Genomic DNA, 21,666 nt, shown 5'->3' with positions numbered 1-21,666 from the left:
GTACTACTATTTGAAATGCTTCAAACAGTAAAAAAATAATAAATAAAAATAAACTAATAAATTCTTTAAACAATTTCCACTTATCTCACAGTAAAACTGAAATAATGAGTGTTATTAATACTGTGTGTTACTCTGCATATGATACATCAAAATAGAAAAATAATGTTAGCATCACAGTTGAAAATCTTGTTCAAAATTGTGTGGAAGCTGGATGATGCATACAGTCGGGTTCACAGCCCTATTCTTTTGTATGTGTTTAAATTTTTTCATCATAAAAATATTCTTTCTTAGATATCAGTATGACACAATGAACAATAAATATTGCTGATTACCCCTACAAATAAATAGTATCACAAAGAAAAATAAGAAAAGTACGTAATAGATATTTTCTTTAATTATCCTATGTTGCTACTAATTCCAATATTCCACCAGTTTTCCTTATGGTCATACATTATCTGTTCTGAAGAAAAACCCCACTAGTATTAATCCAAAAATGAAGACAGCAAGTCAAGATTTTTTTATCTAAATGGCTGGCACAAAAAGACATAATTCCCTATTTCATGTATGTTATTTAAAATGTCGGCCTGTTATTTAAAAGGCCGAAACTGGTTTGGCTCAATGAATAGAGCATCGGCTTGGGGACTGAAGGGTCCCAGGTTCGATTCCGGTCAAGGGCATATACCTTGGTTGCGGGCATATCCCCAGAAGGGGGTGTGCAAGAGGCAGCTGATCGATGACTCTCTCTCATCGATGTTTCTAACTCTCTATCCCTCTCTCTTCCTCTCTGTACAAAATCAATAACATATATTTTTTTAAGAAATAATAAAATAAAATTAAATTAAATTAAATTAATAAAAATAAAAATAAAATAAAATACCTGCAATATTTCTGTCACCATAATACAACAATGTTTATCACTTATTGTTTTTATTTATCAATCACCCAGTAGTTTGTTTCCAAAATAGCTTGTCTAGAAAAACTCATGCCTATGAGTCCACAAAAAAACATTCATTGTAGCGGTGTTCATAATAGTGAAAATATGCAAATAGCCAATATGCCCATTAATACAATATTCTTTTATTTTTAAACTTGATTTATTTTTATTTACTTATTTTTCCCAACACCATTTATCACCTCTATACCCTCTTCCACTTCCACCCACTCCTACTTTCCCCACCATCACCACACTGTTGTGCATGTCCACAAGTTTTGAGTTTTTTTTGCTGAATCCCTCCACCTCTCTCTCTCTCTCTCTCTCTCTCTCTCTCACACACACACACACACACACACACACACACACCCTCCTCTCACCAGAGCTGTCTGCCTGCTCTCTCTGAGTCTAACTTTATATTGCTTGGTAGTTCATTTTGTTAATTAAATTCCACATGAGTGAAGTTATATGGTACTTGTCTTTCTCTGACTGGTTTATTTCACTTAGCATAATGTTCTCCAAGTCCACCCATGCTTCAATACAGTATTTTGAATGGGTAAGTGATTTATCAGTAAGTTCTTGGGGTTTTTTTTTGGAAGTGTTCAGTATGGGTGTTAATTACTTCAATTGTTTGTTTGTTTACTAGAGGCCTGGTACACAAAATCTGTGCACGGGTAGGGTCCCTAGGCCTGGCTGGCAATCAGGGCCAATCTGTTTGGTGACTGGCAGGATGATCAGGGGGCCCCCACTGGCATCTGCCTTGGTGGTCAGAGTGACCAGTCATTCCATTCAGTCGATTTGCTATTAGGCTTTTATTACATAGGATTTATTTTGGAGAGTAAGGAAGAGGGAGGGAGAGAAACATCAATGATGAAAAAGAATCACTGATCAGCTGCCTCCTGCATGCTTCCCACCAGGGGTTGAGCCTACAACTGAGGTATGTGCCCTTGACCATGTGCCCTTGACTGGAATCAAGCCTGGGACTCTTTAGTCCATAAGCTGATGCTCTATCCACTGAGACAAACCAGCTAGGGCAATAAATAAATTCTTTAAAAATCTAAGGCAGCCGAAACCGGTTGGGCTCAGTGGATAGAGCGTCAGCCTGAGGACTGAAAGGTCCCGGGTTCGATTCTGGTCAAGGGCATGTACCTTGGTTGCAGGCACATCCCCAGTGGGAGGTATGCAAGAGGCAGCTGATCGATGATTCTCTCTCATCGATGTTTCTAACTCTCTATCCATCTCTCTTCCTCTCTGTAAAAAAATCAATAAAATATATATTTAAAAAAATAATAATAAAAAAGTAAAAATCTAAGGCAAAAATAAGAAAACGTTAACACTTCATAAATCTGAATTGAGAGGTGAGTATTTTGTTCTATTATTCTTTGTACTTTGTGCATGTCTGAAATATTTTATGGGCTTTTTCTTCAAGGTTCTATCAGGAGCAAGGCACACTATTTCACTTAGTCAGTCTGTTCTTTGTACTGAAACATCAGATTCCATTCAAACTGTTTCAGTACTAAAAAAAAAAGTCAAGGAAGTAGAAAAGAGATTGTAAGAATCTAAAAGAGGACACTTTCAAAAGTAAGTCACATAGAACTAAATAACCAGAAAACAAAAGGAGAGAAAAGAGCAGTACTGCCAACAACTATACAGGTGAGGGTGGAGGAGACAAAGACAGAGGAATTAGTTTGCCAAATAATAATAGAAACAATAAAAACAATGAGGAAATGAAACTGAGTGCCATGATGCCATCTGGGGTTGGGAGAGGGAAGACCTACCAATTTAGTAGGAAAGTCTCACAAGTGATTAGCTGACAAATTATTAGCACATCTACATTAGGGGATTTTACCATATTCCTAAGGGCACTTCAGATGCATTTTCTCACAGTACTCTGAAACCAAGGAAATCAACAATCTACTTTTCTGACACCAATCTACTTTTCTAATAATGATCCCCCAAACCCTTGACTTTGGTATTGACGTCCTCTGTAACCCTGTCCCCTTGAATGTGCAATGGATCTGATGTCCTTGTCCTATCAAATGTCAAGTGTCACTTCTGTGATCAAGTTATGAGATGCTGTGTCATCCATCTGGCTGGCATTCTCTCTCTTGCCCATTTGCTTGATCCCTCTGCTGCAGCCAGCTGACACATGGTAAGATATTCTATGGAGAAGCCCATATGGGAAGAAACCGAGGAAAGGCTCTGGCCAACAGCTTGTAAGGAACTGAACGAGGCATGCAAATAACTGAATCCTGCCAACAACCATGTGTGTGAGCTAGGGGTTGAATCCTTCCCAGTCAAGCCTAGAGGTCTGCAGTGGGTGGAATAGTGGCCCCAAAAAGGTAGGTCCATACCCAAACCCCAGAATCTAGGAATGTGATTTTATTTGGAAAAAGAGTCTTTGCAGATATAATTAAGGATCTCGAGATAAAATCATTTTGAATTACCCTGGTGGACCTGAAATCCAATGACAGAAGTCCTTATAAGATAGGGAAAAGAGGAAAACACACCAAAAAGAATGCCATGTGAAGAACTTCACTGATTCTCTCCTCTTTCTGTCTCTCTCACAAGTTCCAAGGGCCCTTCCTGAGCCCACATAGTCCAGCTGGCTCACTTTTTCTACCTCTGTGACTTCATAAATAAAATTTTTCTACTATTGGGGGCTGGGGAGTGGGGGAGGAAGACCTATGCAGAGATTGGATCATGCAACCTAAAGGCAAGGAAATGCCTCAAGCCACCAGAAACTTGAAGAGGCAAGGAACAGATTTTTCCTTAAAGCCATTTAGGTAGCATGGCCCTGCTGCCTCCTTGATTTCAGACTTCCATCCTACAGAACTTCAGAGAATAAATTTCTATTATTTTAAGCCACACACTTTGTGGTACTTTGTTACAGCAGTCCTAGAAAATTAATGCAAGGTTAGTACAGCTATAGAAGTTATAATACCAGATTAAGTGGGCTAATTTCCCCCATAAAACAAAAGATCACACTAACATTTTCATATCAGATAATGAAAGAGCCATCTATGCAAAACTGAGCAAAATTGGATTTTCTATTTTGACAAATAAAGTGTACAGAAAGGCAAGGTTACTACATAACAATAAAATATATAATAAATAATAACATAATCTATTGATAGAAAATAAAAAAGAAGATATAATTGCAAGTGAAAATAATTAGAATATTAATAAAAACACTACATACTTAAGAAATCCAAAAAAAACATAAACAAAGGAGTATCATCAGTATAATGAAGTATTTCAAGCATGCAAAAGGATTATAGAAAAATAAAATAAATATCCTTTCACCTAATACCAAGTCTTTTTTAAAAAATATTTTTATTTATTTCAGAGAGAAAGGGAGGAGAGACAGTAACATCAATTATGAGAATCATCAATACGCTGCCTCCTGCACACCCCCACTGGGGACCAAGCCCGCAACCCGGGCATGTGCCCTCCGACCCGAATGGAACCCCAGACCCTTCAGTCTGCAGGCTGATGCTCTATCCACAGAGCAAAACTGGCCAGGGCAATACCAAGTCTTAAAAAATCTTGACAGATTTTTAATAAATCTTAACTCAGGTCCTTTTTTAAAGAAATAAAATATTTCATACATAATTAAAGCCTCTACCTGACCCCTTTATCTTCCCTCCCACTTCAAAGGTGACCACTGTTTCAAAGCCAAGTATGTACGTTCACATATGTATTTAAACATAAATAATAGTATTACTTGATGTATTTAAGCTTTATACATATACAGCAATTGGCTGTATATTTATTCTACTATTTTTTACTAAATATGTTTTTGAGATTTATTTATGTTGATGCATGAAATTCTAGTTCATTCACTTTAACAGCTCAAATTCGTATTATTAATCTCCCGTTAGTGATCACTTAGGTTGCTCTTCAACTTTTGCTGTAACAAACAATGCTACAACAAACTTTCTTACACGTCTCCTCATACATATACTAGAGTTTCTCCAGAGTATAGTTCTAAAAAACCAATTACTCAGTACCCATTCTTTTTAAAAATTTTATTATAGTAAAAGTGTATTCCCATAATTAACAGGAGAATCTCACTGAAGGTAACCTTAAGATACTTTCTGTAGAAAAAGACTAAACTCTGAATTCACTAGTTTTAAGTAATCTCAGCGTGCTTAGTCAGCAAAGTCATTTAGAGCAAAAAGCAACATGTCTCATTAATAAGAAATTACCTGTGTGATATTTTGAGAAGACATAATTGCCTGATTATAGAATATGCGGCCAAAGTGATCTCGATCTGGAAATATTTCTGCTTGTCGAGGTAAGTTTGCACCTCCCGAATCAACTGAAGACAAAGGAAATGAAAGAAATAAGTACATCTCTAGAAACAAAATGTGCTCCACACAGGAACATTTGTATCAATGACAGTATCATTTCTTTTCTTTTTTTTTTTTTTTTTTTTCATTTCTCATAGCACTACTTTTATTCTGATACATCTCCTCAGGCAAGGGAAACAAAAGAAAACAAACAAACAAACAGATGGGACTATATTAAATTAAAAAGTTTTTGCACAGCAAAGGAAACCACCAACAAAATGAAAAGAAACCCACTGAATGGGAGAACATATTTGCCAATGATAAAGGGTTAATACCAAAAAATTATAAAGAACTTGTAAAACTCAACATCTAGAATAATAAGTGTAATCTGCTAATTAGACTGGACAGTTGAAAGACCTTCCGGATGTCCTTCCGGATGACCTCCCAGATGAAGCTAAGGCTGTGAGAGCTGAGGCAGCCACTGTGGCTGTGAGGGCCACAGCTTTGAGGGCTGAGCCCCTTGCATCGGGCCTCTAGTCTATATATATAAAAGGCTAAATGATCAACTGTACGTCTGTTCAACTGTCCGACCAATGACCAGCCAGTACATAAGACATGCACTAGCAATCCTATCTATTGTAATAAAAGAGTAATGTGCAAACTGACTGTCACTCCAACACACAAGATGGCTACCCCATGTGGTCAAAGATCCTGCCCCTATGGGGACACAAGATGGCTACTACAAGATGGCCAGCAGGGAAGGGAAGTTGGGGGTGACTTGTAGGGAAGGGCAGATTGGGGGGGGGGGGAGGCAGGCCTGCAGGGGGGGCAGTTAGGGGCAAACAGGATAACAGGGGAGCAGTTAGATATCAATCAGGCTGGTAGGGGAGTGGTTAGGGGGTGATCAGGCTGGCAGGCAGAAGTGGTTAGGGCAATCAGGAAGGCAGGCAAGCGAGCAGTTGGGAGCCAGCAATCCTGGATTGTGAGAGGGATGTCCGACTGCCCATTTAGGCCTGATTCTACCGGGATCGGGCCTAAATGGGCAGTAGGACATCCCATGAGGGGAACAGATTGGAGAGGGTGCAAGCTGGGCTGAGGAACATCCCCTGACCCTCCCTCCCCCCATGCTTGAATTTTGTGCGACAGTATCATTTGTTAATTACATTCACAAATGTCTTTTTAAACTATTCTACAGCATCTTTCTCTAATCCCCCAATGCAGCCAAAAGGATTCACTATTTTCCTCAAATCCATTAGGCTCTCCTACCCTGTGCCAAATTCCACTTGAAATGTATAGTGTGCTCTCTCCTTTGAGACCAGTTAAAGCCCCAGAAATACTGTAAATGCTTAACCAGTTCAGCTAAGAAACTGTCTTTCCCTCTTTTTCACTAATACAAAAACCACCTACAGAAGTTGTGACAACTTATCATATAATGCACCTTCTAGTATTGTTTTCACTGCACATTAGAGTAGTGGATAAGAATGCCCGCTGAGTTCAAAACAGAGCTTGGTGACTTAATAGCTTTATTTTTTTTAAAATATATTTTATTGATTTTTTACAGAGAGGAAGAGAGAGGGATAGAGAGTTAGAAACATCGATGAGAATCATTGGTCAGCTGCCTCCTGCACACCCGCTACTGGGGATGTGCCCGCAACCAAGGTACATGTCCTTGACCGGAATCGAACCTGGGACCTTTCAGTCCGCAGGCAGACGCCAAACCGGTTTTTGTGACTTCATAGCTTTATGATCACAGGTGTACTTCCTACCCATTCTATGCCTCGGTTCCCTCGCCTGTAAAATGAAGATAACAGTAACTGTCTCTCAGAGTTCTTATTGGGATGACATGAAATAATGTGTGATATACTACTTAGTTCAACACATACTGTGAGTGCACATAGTAGAACCACAAAAAGTTAGTTAGTCCCATACCTATTAATCTTGCCTGCAACTATAAGTAAGTATTTTATTATTTGATATATTATATCTTATTTCCAGTCATTACAAGTGGACTGAACACAAGGACAACAAAATACTCTTCACTGTAAATAGGAATTCATTTACTGTGTTCTATTTATACAAAGTATATATACCAGGCAAATTTTCCTTTCCAGGAAAAAAAAAATCCACATCAGTACCTGTTCAAATCCTTACATAAATGAATAATATATCTTGGCATTTTACAAAATTATACCAATATCCAGAAAGTAGCAATTTTATACTGTTTTGCTTTTATGTTCTTTTTGAAATATTCATAGATTTAAATGTATTTTAATTTTAAATATAAATGTACCAGTACTTTCATTGAAAATTAAATTTCCTTACTAGACTTCATCAAGTGATCACTTCATAAGGTATATAAATGTGGAATCACTATGCTGTAGACATGAAACTAATATATAATACTGTATGTTGACTATAATTGAAAAATAAATTTTTAAATTTTTAAATTAAATTTCTTTAAATTTTATCTGCTCGAGTTATTTACATATATGGCCCTGGTCGGGTAGTTCAGTTAGCTGAGCATTGTCCCCATATGCCTTGTGGGTTCAATCCCCAATCAGGGCACATACAAGAATCAACCAATAAATGCATTAAAAAGTAATACCAAAAGACCAATGTTTCTCTCTCTCTCAATTCAGTAAATTTTTAAATATTTATTGATTTTTTTAAAGGGGGGGGAGAGAGAGAGAGAGAGAGAGAGAGAAACATACATGTAAGAGAGAAACATTGATCAGCTGCCAAACTAGGGATCGAGCCTGCAATCCCTAACCAGGAATCAAACCAGGAACCTTTTGGTGCATAGGATGACACCCAGCCCACTAAGCCACACTGGCCAGGGTTAGAATCAATAGATTTTTTTTTTTAACTATATATATACTCAAGCATTTAATATAGTAACTCACACTCAAGAGATCAAAATATATTAGTTATTATTTTTTTCATAGTTTCAACCCATTAGGGTTAACAGAAAAAAAAAATATATATATATACATACATACATACATATATATATATATACATACACACACACACACACACACACACACACATATATATATATATATATATATATATATATATATATATATAGAAGAAAAAGTACACATGTTTAGAGGAAAAATTGGCATAAACCAAAATACTGTCAGGAGTTATTCCTCAATGAAGGAGTTATTATGGGTAGTCCTTGTTTACATTTTCTCCCATAGTTCCCACCCAAGAACATGCATTTCTTTTATAATTATGAGAGGAATTAATACCGTATTTTTTGGACCATAAGACGCACTTTTTTCCCCCCAGAAGTGGGGGGAAAAAGTCCCTGCGTCTTATGGTCCAAATATAGCCTACACATATACTTTAAAAAAAAAGTTTTTTTACTTGCCCGGCTCTGTGTGGTCTCTGTGTGCTTGCCCGGCTCTAAAATGGTTCTAAATGCTGCTGTTTACTTCACAGGGTTGATTACATGTGTTAATGACTGTGATGTTGGGTTTTAATGCACATAAAATATTTTAGGACACTATTTGTTTCAGAATCTTTTTTTCTTCATTTCCCTTCTCTAAAAACTGGTGCGTCTTATGGTCCGGAGCGTCTTATGGTCCGAAAAATACGGTAGTTTTTTTAAACACCCATTGATAATGTCGTATAAACATTAAAATATTTTACCAGCTAAAAATAGTTACTTGCCCAAGTAGATGCAGGGGAGCCTGTTTTGCATTGCAATTTCTTGTGCCCGTAAATGTTTCTTCACCGTCACCGGGTAGTAGGTACCGCCTTTAACAGTGGCATCGTTGGCAGCAATCATGCATTCCACTCTGAAAGGCAGAAATTTCATAGGAAAGAGAGTACGAGAGATTTATTCACAAAGAACAATTACAAAACATTCCAAAATACTCCAATGCTATTTTCAACTTCTAGTACCTACGACCAATGACAGTCATTAGTAGATAATCTTAAGACATAAAAGCAAGCTTTAATCACAGTTAACATATTCGTTGATATAATACAAAATAATCACTTTTAACAAGAGCCATCAGTCTTATATTAGTAGTGAAAAACTAACGTAAGCCACATTTCATAATGGTTATTTGAATGAAAGGGTCCTAAAAATATAATCTATAATAATAAAACCATAATATGCAAATCAACCAAACAGCAGATCGATTGACTGGACAACCTTCCAGACAAACACGCTATGATGCGAACTGGTGCCAGGCCAGCCAAGGCGGGTGTGATGCAATTGGTCAGGGACCCCACCATTGCCCCAGATCACCTCACAGAGGGCGGCCCAGTCACCCTCTGAGGTGTGATCAATTGGGGGGGAGAGCCCTCAGCCATTGATCCCCCCAAGGAAGGAGGCCCAGGCTACTCACCCAGCAGCCACAGAGGAAGGCAAAGGCCACTCACCTGGCAGCACTGTGGCAGGTGGGTGGGGCCTCCCTCTGCGGGGCAATCAACCTGGATATCCCATGACCAATTGCCTCACAGAGGGAGGCCCAGGCCACTGGTCAGCAACTGCTGTGGCAGGTGTGCAGGCCAGCCAGCGATCATCCTGCAGAGGGAGGCCCCGGGCAGCCAAGCTATCGAACCCCACGCCTATTGCACAGGGAGGGTACCTGAGGACCACACTTGGAAAACTACTCCTCTTAACAGTGGTTTTCACCCTAGATATGAAGAGATCACCTGTGGAGCTTGGGAAACCACTAACTTGCCCGAGATCAAGCCACTGGCTCAGCTTTGACCTCATGCAATTGGATTCTGAGCCCAATACAAGTACATTTGATTCAGATGCCAAGCTTACTGGTTTGTGTTCCTCCACCTTCTCATCAGAGCCCTGTGCCTTTGAGGAGGAAACTGGTCTTGCAAGGTGTGTCAGGCCATAAAACTATAAACAATGCACTGCTGGGGGGAAAGAGGGGAGTGTTATTGCTGGCCCCAGGACAGATGATTGGATATGGCCTGGGGACCCCCAACACCTGGGGCCTTCCTATAAGCCCACAAAAGTGGGCGGAACCTTATCTGCAAGACAAAGATCCCAGAAGGTTATAAAAAGCGAAGCCCTCTGCATGTTTCTTCACTCTGATTTGGAAATTATTCCCGGAGTCCACTAGTGTTAATAAATGGGGTCCCTCCCTTTCTCTAGGAAGCACACTTGGTATTGCTTTGGTCTTCGGCAACACCTTCCGGGGAGGTGCAGATATAGCCATTCACCACTGTTACAGAGCTGACTGAAGACATTCCTCCTGGTTTCTATTCTATAAGCTAAGATTTTTCCCCCTTTAATTTCTGTCTCTAAAGCTCTATAATCTGCACAGGAAGCCTCAGTCCTACCTAAGTAATATCAATCGCATAAAACTTGAATGCTAATATGCAAAGCTGTGAGTGCTGGATGCCCTGTGAGTGCCTGGTTAATGTTCCTGACCCTCGATGTTGCGTGTACGTAGAACACTCACCCTGATACTCTCCCAATGCCTGTAATGATGCCGCCTGCAGGGACCTCCTCATTATCATACAACTGGTAACCTGCAAACTGGGATAATTCCAGAAATGGAGACCTGAGAGGAAGAAAGAATGTTCCTTGAATTAATGTCATTTTTTTTAAAGCATAGAATTACACGTGGGGGGGGAGCTTTTTTTCTTTAATGATATAATGTTTCAAATATGCATATTGTATATAAAATCTACAAGAAGAATATTTAAAACAAAATCTAATGTGAAAATTTCAGGGGTTATATAGTATAGTCATACAATAGAACACTAGGTACTTATTTAAAAAGATGTTTACAAATGTGTTTATTATTATAGAAAGAGCACAGCACCTAAAATGTATGTAGTACTGACTATGTGCCAGGCTGTCTTCTAGGACTTTCAGAAACCTAATTCATTTACTCCTAAGAACTACCTTCTCAGGTGGATCCTATTATAATCCCATTAACTGATGAGGAAACTAAAAAGAGACTAAATCACTCATCTAAGTCAGCAGTAAGTGGCAGAGCTGGGTTTTAATAACCAATTTGGGACCACGGTTTTTGTTTGTTTTTTGTTTTTAACCACTAGCTCTTACTTAAATGTTTAAGAAATAGTAAGTGAGGGGTGGGGGAAGGAGGTTAGAAAACCCACATTTAGTATGATTCCTTTTTTTTTTTAATTATGTCTAATACACATATTTTTGAAAACGGTCTAGATGGATATATGAAAGGTATTAGCAGTGTCAGTGTGAGTGTGTGTGTGCGTGTGTGTCAAAATATACTTTGGTAGTCTTTATTTCCTTTTTTCCAACCCTACATCCACCTAATCCAATCCTTCAGGAAACGCTGTTGGGTTAACTTTGTCTGGACAACAAACCCAGAAACTAACATTCTCATCATCCCCACTACCAGTACCTAGTCCTGTCTACCATCCTGTTTCCCTTGAATCACTGCAATCACTCTCGAACTGTTCTCAGTACGCCCACCCTTGCCGCACACAGTCACTCCCAACACAGCAGCCAGAATAACTCTTTTCAAACATAAATCAAATAGATCATAATAGCTCCCCATTCAAAACCCCACAAAAACTTCCCATTTCTCTCAAGGTAAGAGCTGAAATTCTTATCCTAGCTCACAAGGTCTTACAGAATTGGACTCCATTTCTACCACTTTCCTTTCACCCCGAGCTCACTGGTCCCTGGCTCCTGAAGCATATCAGAACACCCGGCACATTCCCACCTCAGGGCCTCTGCTCCTGGCCATTGCTCCTCTATCTGCAATCCTCTTTCCCCAGATATGTTTAGGGTTATCTCTCTTCACTCTTTCACATCTTTGTTCAAATGCCACCTTCTCAATGAGGCCTACCCTAACCACTCATTTAAAATTGCAACTTGACCTTCATCTTCTCCTTTACTCTAGACTACCTTCTCTTCCTGCCGTGACAGTTACCACCTTCTAACAAAATATAAAATTATCATTTATTTTCCGTCTCCTCCTGCTGCAATGTAAACTCCAGGTGGGCAAGGATCTTTGTCTATTTTATTCACTGATATACCACCAGCACCTAGAATAGTAGCCTCTTGATAAACATTTATTGTTGAATCTTACAATAACAACCAAAATTTAAAATCATCTGTTTACAAGGGTGTCTAAGGAAGTCCCATGGAATAGAGAGCACTGAGTTGGCACTTGGGTATATACTAACCCTGGGTCCAGAAGGCCATCAACTCTTTCCCTGGCCAACAGTTTTCCTCTTGATGTGTGGCGTTCTTTGGCTTTCTCACTACCTCCTATAATAAAAGCAGGATTAGATTAGACTGACACGCAATAAGATCTCCATATAACTTAATGCCAGAAAAACATTTAACACTTAGTCCACAATATAGAGCTTTTAAAAGTTCAACATATGTTGTAAGAAAAGGCGTATTTTTCAGATCATTCATTCAACTTACAAACTGACATTTTTCTAAAGTAAATTAACAGGTATTTATTTGTTTGTTTTTTAATCAGCCCATCCCTATTGCAATATTATCTATATACTAGAGGCCTGTTGCATGAAATTTGTGCAAGAGTAGGCCTTCCTTCCCTCTGGTATCCAGGACCTGGGCTTCCCTCTGGCCACTAGGAGGCACCCAGGACCCAGGCTTCCCTTGCAGCCCTGGCTTTGTCCAGGAGGTCATCCAGAAGGACGTCCAGTCTAATTAGCATATTACACTTTTATTATCTACTAGAGGCCCAGTGCATGAAATTCATGCACAGGAGTGGGGGCTGTCCCTCAGCCCAGGGACCCCTCAGGGGATGTCCAATTGCCAGTTTATGCTCAATCCTACATTGGGCTTAAATCGGCAGTCAGACACCCCTCTCCCAATCCAGGACCACTGGCTCCTAACCACTCACCTGCCTGCCTGCCTGATCATCCCTAACTGCCCTCCCCTGCCGGCCTGATTGCCCCTAACCACCTCTGCCTCAGCCACTACCACTGTGGCTTTGTCCAGGAGGAGGACTGGACTATCAGAAGATGTCTGGTTTACCCAGTTTAATTCACATATTACCCTTTTATTAGGATAGACTACAGGCCCAGTGCACAAAATTCATGCACGGGGGGAGGGGGGGGGAGGGGCCATTTAAGCCCAGCCTGTACCCTCTCCAATCTGGGATCCCTCAAGGGATGTCTGACTTCCCAGCAGGATCGGGCCTAAATGGGCAGACATCCCTCTCACAATCCAGGACTGCTGGCTCCCAACTGCTCACCTGCCTGCCTTCCTGATTGCCCCTAACTGCTTCTGCCTGCCAGCCTGATCACCCCCTAATCACTCCCCTGCCAGCCTGATTGCCCCTAACTGTCCTTCACTGCTGGCCTGGTGCCTCCCAACTGCCTTCCCCTGCTGGCCATCTTGTGTCCACATAGAGGCAGGATCTTTGACCACACGGAGGCAGCCATTTTGTGTGTTGGTGGGATGGTCAATCTGCATATTACTCTTTTATTAGATAGGATAGAAGCCTGATGCACAAGTGGGGGCTGGCTGGTTTGCCCTGAAGTGTGTCCCGGATCAAGGTGATGGTTCCCTTTGGGGCCTGGGGTGGCCTGGGAGAGGGGCCTGTGGTGATTTGCAGGCTGGCCACACCCCCAGTGACCCAAGCATAGGCCAGGGCCAGCTGGAAGCAGATATCTGAGATTTATTTATCTTCTATAACTGAAAGTTTGTAGCCTTGTGTGGAGGCCAGGGCCAACCAGGCCAGGCAGGAAGATTGGCTTCCTCCATCGCTGGGGGCAACCCATGCTTCCTGCTTGCTCCAGCTCTGTGGCGGCTGCCATCTTAGTTAATTTATATACTTAGCTCTGACTGGCCGATGGGCATAGTGGAGTGATGGTCAATTTGCATGTTTCTCTTTTATTAGTGTAGTAATAATAAAAGTGTAGTATGATAATTAGACCAAACAGCCAAACAACCTTCTGCATGACCTTCTGGATGAAGCCATCACAGCTGTGAGGGCCAAGCCCCTTGCACAAATTTCGTGCATCTGGCCTCTAGTTGTAGATATAAAAACCTAAGCAACATTACAATCAAACAACTGGAACAGCTGGTTAATCAGTCGCTATGATGCACACTGACCACCAGGGGCAGATACTCAACGTAGGAACTTTCACAGCCAACCTCCCCCGGTCCCTCACCCTGTCCAGCAGCCCCCAGCCAGCATCTGGCAGGCCACTAGGCCCTGGCCAGCAACAGGCAGGCCCCCAGGCTCCAGCCAGCAGCTGGCAGGCCCTGGCCAGCCTGGCCCCAATTGGGACTGGGCGAGACAGCCCAATAGCCTCTGATGGCCATCCAGGCTGGGGCACTGGGTTGCAGGTTCGATCACTAGTCAGGGTGTGTGTGGGAGGCAGCCAATCAGTGGTTGTCTCAAACACTGATGTTTTTCTCTCTCTCCCTCTCCTTTCCTTTCTCTCTAAAATCAATAAAAAGATATATATTTTTAAAATAAGTGTTTACCTAGTCTTATCTTCTGTGCTCGTTCATGGAGTTCATTTACTAGTGCTTTCATCTGTTCATAGTTTTCCTAAACCAGAAACAAAGAGAGTAATATTAGAAAGCAATTATATTTTTTTAATCAAAATAAAAAGACTATCACGTGCCAGTCCATCCATGGGACCTCCACATGGGGCCAGCGCATCCATGTGGTCTCCATGCTAGACCATTCAGTTGTATGGAATGATTAATTCCTGCCTGTAGCTTTGCTCAAGCTCTTCACCTCCACCACCCGCTCTGATCCATCTATCCAAATCGCACTCCCTTATAAAGCTTGATGCACAGGATCCCGCGGGAGGTCCGCATATACACAACTGGCTGATCTGTTAAGTCTTTTCTAAAATATAAGTTCTACCATCTTTTTTGTCTTGAAATGTTTTGTTTGCCCCAGGTTTCTCCCATAGTGCTAAACGCATCCCCAGTGTCTTTTAGCAAGTTCTTCCCTTGTAGATCTAGAGGCTTATGGGATTTTTGTATGCCTTAATTTTTTATTCGTTTTCCCCAACCCCAACCCCCTCCAGCGTTCTACCTGCCAGTCTCCTGCCAGCTTTACAAACTACAGGTTCAAAGCTGATGAAAAAGAGTTCACATACATACAAAGCCAAATATTTGTCTTGGTTTTAAATCATATCCAAATCCAGGGATACAATCACCGCAGCCAACAACCATTGCCCAATTTGGAACGGCAGCTAAAGCTGGTTATGCAAGTATTCTTTACCCTAGCTAAGCTAGCCTCCCATTAAAGAAAGAAAAAGAAAAGAAAAAAGAAAAAGAAAAAAAGAAAGAAAAGAAGGAAGGAAGGAAGAAGGAAAGAAAAGGAAGGAGAAAGGAAAGGAAGGAAAAGAAGGAAGAAGGAAGGAAGGAAGAAGAAGGAAAGAAGAAGGAAAGGAAGGAAAGGAAGGAAAGAAGAAGAAGGAGAGGAAGGGGAGAAAAGAAAAGAGGAAAAGAAAGGAGGAAGAAGGAGGAAGGAAGGAAAGCAAAAAGAAGAAAGAAGAATAACTGCCTGGCAGGCATGGCTCAGTAGTTGAGAGGCAAGCTATGAACCAAGATTCCCGGTCAGGGCACATGCCCAGGTTGCAGGCTCGATCCCCAGTAGGGGATGTGCAAGAGGCAGCTGATCAATGATTCTGTCCATCATTGATGCTTCTATCTCTCTCTCCCTCTTCCTTCCTCTCTGAAATAAAAAATATATTTAATTAATAAATCAATAAACAGAACTGTCACTATCAAGCCTTTGTGAAGCACACAATGGGTAGAAGTGAGAGTGGACAGTACATATTACTGGTCTTACATGAACGACCAGGAAAATTAGGCAGGGAGAAACTGGATTGTGGTCAAGGCCCTTATGTGCCATCTCCCATCCAAGGGCTGGCTTTACCTTCATACCCTTTGTATGTGTTTGCTACTTGTAGCTGGAGGTCCCAGGAGATATGGCTGCACCTAAGGGAAATCTTTTAACATCCAACCTAACGTAAGAAGAACATACCCACTCCAAGCTAACTGTTATCTGTGGCAGACAGTATTAACTATTTATCCCATGTTCATTCTTCCCACTTCCCTTGACGATGGAGTCCCGATTTTACTCAAAGTGGCTACAAGCCTAGCTGGAAAAATAACAAATCCTGTCCTTCCTGAGCGTAGACATGTGGCTGTGTGACTAAATTCTAATCAATAAACTGTAGGAAGCAAGTATGGCTTCTAAAAACGCTCCTTAAAAAGAAGTCGAGTAGATGAATCCTTTTGGAACTCAGACATAATAGTTGGAGCCTAAGCAACCACCTTAGACCATGAGGTAAACTGTATTACTTGTTCAAAATTATTCCTCCCCTCCCATCTTTGCCAAAGTTCAGTGTGAGATTATACTTCCCCACTCCACAGTCCGTGAGTCTGTCTGTATCACTTGTTTTGTCCAGGGGAATGTGGATAGGGTACCAAATGCAAGCAGAGGCTTTAAGAAGGACAAAGTGTTGCCATACTCTCCTCTTGTGCCCCCACCTTCCATTATGAGAGGAGCATTCCCCAAGAAGCCACTGCCCCTTCAGGCTGGGGCCTGGAATAAGAAACAAGTAGAACAAGCCCACTTGGTACACCAAGGTTTCCAGTCCCATCTCCAGTCAGGGCACATACAAGAAACAACCAATGAATACGTAAATAAGTGGAACAACAAATCAATGTCTCTCTCTCTTTCATCAATAAATAATAATAAAAATTTTAAAAAGCAACAGACCTTAACCGATGCACTGCTCAGACCAGAGCTGCAACAACCATCTCACAGATCCAAGAGTAAAAAATAAGTTCTTGTGGGGGGAGGGATTTAGCAAAAAAGAAGAAAAAAAAACAAAAAAACTCATGGATACCAACAACAGTATGTTGAATGTGGGGGGTGGGGGGGAGAGATTGAGGGAATAAGGGCATAAATGGTGACGGATATGGACAAAGACTTTCCTTGGGGTAGTATACACACAATACAGTGTACAGGGGACGTGTTTTAGAACTGTACACCTAAAATGTATATAATTTTGTTAACCAGTATCACCCCAATACATTAAATAAAAAGGAAATCAATACTAAGATCTTGGGATTGCTTGCTGCACAGCATTACTGAAGCAAACACTGGCTAAATACAGATCATGAGATGACCTTGCAGAGAGGAGGAAAAAGCATCAAGAGGTAGTGTTTTCACCGTGGCCAGGTGGCTCAGTTGGTTGAAGCGTTGTCCCAGTACACCAAGGTTGGAGGTTCCAACTCCAGACTGGGCACATACAAGAAGCACAAATACACGGATCAAACATCGATGTTTCCTTTTCTCTCTCTCCATTCCTCTCAAATCAATTTAAAAGAGAGAGAACATGGGACAGACTGAAAATTCCCAGCCCTGAGCTTTCAAAAGCTGCAAGTTGTTTCTTTGACCTTGTAATAGCTCCCAGTTCCAAGAAAAGCCATTCAAAGATACTGTGGGATGTTTTCTATTCACACAACCAACTATCTAAAGTCTGATAAGCACAACTTACAAGGTTAGCTGTCCTAGGCCAGAAATTCCCCAAACTGGCTACCACAAGCCCCCAGGATTTCATTAACCCCGTAAACACCAGACCCAAAAGGTCCAGGGAGGGGTTAAGGCTGACCATGCTAGGCCAGGTTTTGAGAACCACTGATTTCAAAAACACAAAAAACACTGCCAATGCTTAAAGTAAACGAAAGTGAATTTGTTCTGGGATTTTTTATTTTTTTCAATCTTCACGACCCCTCGGGGCATCCCAGAATCATTCCTGAGGCCGCAGAGAAACGAATAGCAGCTGTTCTAGTGCGTCCACCTGCCTCCGAGTGCGGTGAGCACGGCGCCGCGCGGGCAGGCACCAGCGGGCGCGGCAGAGGCGCTCACAGGCTCGCGGGGCTCCGGCCCAGGCCGCTCACCCGGCCTACCTGGTAGACGGCAGAGCCCGAGTCGGGCTGGGTGCCCAGCGTGGCCACCGCGTCCCCGTGATAGGCGCGCGGTCCGGGGGCGGCGGCGCGGGCGCAGCGCCACAGCGCTAACCTCGCGGCGGCCCACATGGCAGCGGACACTGAGCGAGGAGGAGCGCGAGAGCGGTGCCGACCCGGAGCCCGTGCGCCCTTCGCTCGCTTCCCCGCTAAAGGGCTACGGCTCAGCTCCCGTTCTGGCAGCCTAACCAGCCAGATACACCCCGATTCTCCGGCCGGCCCGCACACGTGCCTACGCACGCCGCCCGTGATTGGTAGGCACTTCGTGCCACGCCCCCAATATCAGCCAATAAAAGACGGAGAATCAGCCCCGCGAGACCCTGTCGTATCACGAGAACAGGGGCCCCCGGAGTCCTGGGACGGGGCGAGCGTCCCGTGGCCAGCTTGCATTCAACAAATTTCATCTTCAACCAACTGCAGATCCAAAATATTCAACAAAAATAGTTATGTTGTTGCTGACATAGCTAGCCTAGAATGGTTGCATCTATACTGAACATGTACAGACTTATTTTTCTTGTCATTACTCCCTAAACAATACAGTATAGCAACTATTTACTTAGCATTTACCATGTAAGGAATTATAAGTAATCTTGAGATGATTTAAAGTATATTGGAAGATATGCATAGGTTATATGTAAACACTATGCCACTTTATATAGGGGCTTGGGCTTCCTCAGATTTTGGTACCCACATGGGGTCCTGGAACCAATCCTCAGATACCATGGGATGATCTTACTATATTTTTACAGAAAAATAAAAGTATAAGCTGTAGTGAAAACTTCTAGTTTTGGTTAACTAAACATTAATAAAATGACACAATAAAAATAATATAAAATAACTTTTATTTACATAATTTATATCTGCAGAACATAATTGCTTTCTTTAAAACAAGAAAATTTACAAATGACAGATATTGCTTTTTTGTCAAAGACTTCTTCAAGCAAGATAGTATGTATACATGGTCACTTCTACTTCAACTAATAATAGTGGTAAACAGTAGATATGTTTTTATCTGTGCCTCAATCATTTACTAACAAATTAGTCTTTTAATCCATCATGTTCACCATTTGCTAAGATGTAAGTGTTCAGGAGGAAATATCAGGAAAAAATAAAGACCTTTATAATCATATCTCCTTTAAGATTTATAAAATACAAATCCTTCCCAACATCATCTTTATATGAATTAGATTAAATATAGGTACGAACTTGTCTCTCTATCTTAAAAGGTAAATAAATACACTAATTAAGGTTCTCTTTCTCCAAGATTAGTTTTAAGGATATAATAGTAGGGTAATTTAGTTGGGTGACTTGATTCTCTATTAGAATAAATGCCCAAAAGATAAAATTAATCCTTATACAGTAAGAAGTTACATCTTTCATAAAATTAATTCACTGCAGATGAACAAGAGACAGACATTAACAAAGTTAAAACATAAATGTTATAAAAAGATAAAATAATAGTTTGATTGTGGCAACCTAAAACCCAAATTAATATTAATCAAAATATAGAAACCTTTTCAGAATGATTTTTAAAAAGTTATAAAAACAAGGCATTAAAATAGCAATGTAATTTACACCATGATTCTTGTGATCACATGAAATAAATAAATGCATACCTATAGAGAATTTCTGCTCATATTTATAGATCCTCCTTTGTGAAAGAGTTAAAAGTATAAATTTCACTATAATAAAATGAAGAAATGTTCTAATATCAATTGTTTTAATAAATTAGGATTACTGTTATACTTCCTCCTGAGCCATATCCTATTTTACTAACAAACTTGAAAATTGTCCTCCATTTTTTTCAATATACACACACAATTATCTAGACATTAAAATATCCCCCCATGAAATACTGATCATTCCATAATGCAATCAATACTTTTGTTAGGCACACTTATAACTTCAATGACAAAAATATCTCATAGCTAAAGACATCAGCACCTTAAGGTAAGAAAATTACTGTCTCACACAGAGGGTCAAATTAAAATCGCAATCCAGCCATGTCCATCATTTAAGTATTGTCTATGGCTATTTTCAACTGAAATGGCAGAGTTGAGTAGTTGCCACAGAGACCATCTGGTCCAAACAAACTCAAAACTATTTTTCGAAAAAATATTTCTGACTCCTGACTACTTTTTTATCAACTCAGGGTAAATCTGCTTTTTGAGAAGTTTAATTGAATTACACCGAAGATTTACTTGGGTGAATAATAGAATTATATATGTAAATCGCAATATTGAAAACAACTCAAATTCATATTGATAATCACTGACTTAATAGTCTTATTTTCTGTTTTTAATATCACAATTATGTTCTGTACTTAAAGGCCTAAATATTCCTTAAGCAGAATTTAATGGGGGGAAACTATTTAAAAAATTATTTGTCTTTAAAAAGGAATGTGTGTGAGTGTATGTATGTGTAAAGGAGATTGAGTTTTGTATGGAAATTTTCCTCATAAATGAAGGTGTTTTCTTTTCCATATAAATCCTGAGATTATCCAAGAAATAAGAAAAACAAAACATTCACAGTACAAAGTCAATATACTAAAACTATGAGAAAAAAATGTATTCAAAACATATACACTATCCAAATACTTTTAGTTACATCACTTTAAATATCTTTAAAATTAAAGAGGGAAAGGAGACAAATTGCTAATGCCTTCTTTACCCATATCTGAGTGGTGAAAATAATTAAAACTGAATATCCTTTTAAATAAAGTTTTTAAAAATAAATAAGCTTTTTGATGTTTCATCTTTATAAATAATAAGTTTAAATACTAGATCTTCAATTAGGACTAATGTTAACATGAATTAGAAAAATACATATTTTTCAGTCAGTCAAATAGCTGATAATAGAAAAGTTTTTAACAATTGACTTTCATATACTTAGAGGCAACTAAAAAGGCCTAATCACCCAAAGAAAAATCCAAACAGAAAGAACCTTCACAAAAGTAGTTTGCTGTTAAATATAATCCACCTCAAAATACATCAGCACTGAGATTTATACAGACATTTATCAGCGAACAACATTCCAAAATGTCCATGTGTTTTCAGTACAGGAAGAGTCAAAATGTAAACAAGAGGTACTATTTCTGTCTGAAAAAGCAGTCTTAATTGCTTGGTAATTCCAAAATGCTGAATAAAAGGAACCTTAGAGACGTTTCCCACTGATGATGAAAACTTCAAATCAAGCTCATTAAATACTCAAAATCAGCATAAAGAAAAACAAACATGATGCTTTTTAAGTCTGGAAATCCTAGACTAAAAAAAAAAACTTTCATTCTGTTTTATCCACTTCAATAAAAATATCACTAAAGAAATATTCAGAGACTGTGTCTGACTCTTCTTCAAGTGCCTGGTTGTGGGCACTTTTACATTCTTCTTTTGGTAAGGAAGGATCACAAGAAACCTAAAAAGATAATAAAAATAAGTATGCAATATAAAATTTGTATATTGGTAATGGCAGTC

The 21,666-nt window shown here is 40.1% G+C and overlaps 2 protein-coding genes across 13 annotated transcripts in view; both read right to left on the bottom strand.

The window, feature by feature from the left end:
- Window positions 1–18,422, bottom strand: part of MCCC2 (methylcrotonyl-CoA carboxylase subunit 2) — a 44,530-nt gene extending 26,108 nt beyond the window's left edge. The window contains exons 1-6 of the mRNA XM_036409961.2: window positions 18,140–18,422; window positions 14,681–14,747; window positions 12,394–12,478; window positions 10,674–10,775; window positions 8,908–9,035; window positions 5,143–5,255 (exon numbers count right to left, since the gene is read on the bottom strand). Of these exons, the coding sequence (XP_036265854.1) occupies window positions 5,143–5,255; window positions 8,908–9,035; window positions 10,674–10,775; window positions 12,394–12,478; window positions 14,681–14,747; window positions 18,140–18,268 (624 nt within the window). The 5' untranslated portion in view covers window positions 18,269–18,422. The remainder of the gene's footprint in view (window positions 1–5,142; window positions 5,256–8,907; window positions 9,036–10,673; window positions 10,776–12,393; window positions 12,479–14,680; window positions 14,748–18,139) is intronic.
- A 599-nt stretch (window positions 18,423–19,021) lies between these two features.
- The window catches only part of BDP1 (B double prime 1, subunit of RNA polymerase III transcription initiation factor IIIB), a 72,432-nt gene continuing 69,787 nt past the window's right edge, over window positions 19,022–21,666 (bottom strand). For all 12 annotated transcript variants that reach the window (XM_036411140.2, XM_036411149.2, XM_036411143.2 and 9 more), the window contains one exon: window positions 19,022–21,607. In XM_036411140.2, coding sequence (XP_036267033.1) covers window positions 21,476–21,607 — 132 coding nt within the window. In that variant the 3' untranslated portion in view covers window positions 19,022–21,475. The remainder of the gene's footprint in view (window positions 21,608–21,666) is intronic.

This window comes from Pipistrellus kuhlii, unplaced genomic scaffold, assembly GCF_014108245.1.
Source record: "Pipistrellus kuhlii isolate mPipKuh1 unplaced genomic scaffold, mPipKuh1.p scaffold_m20_p_4, whole genome shotgun sequence".
Classification (NCBI taxonomy): domain Eukaryota; kingdom Metazoa; phylum Chordata; class Mammalia; order Chiroptera; family Vespertilionidae; genus Pipistrellus; species Pipistrellus kuhlii.
The sequence above is the reverse complement of the archived record's forward strand: the minus strand, read 5'-3'. Positions and strand labels throughout refer to the sequence as shown.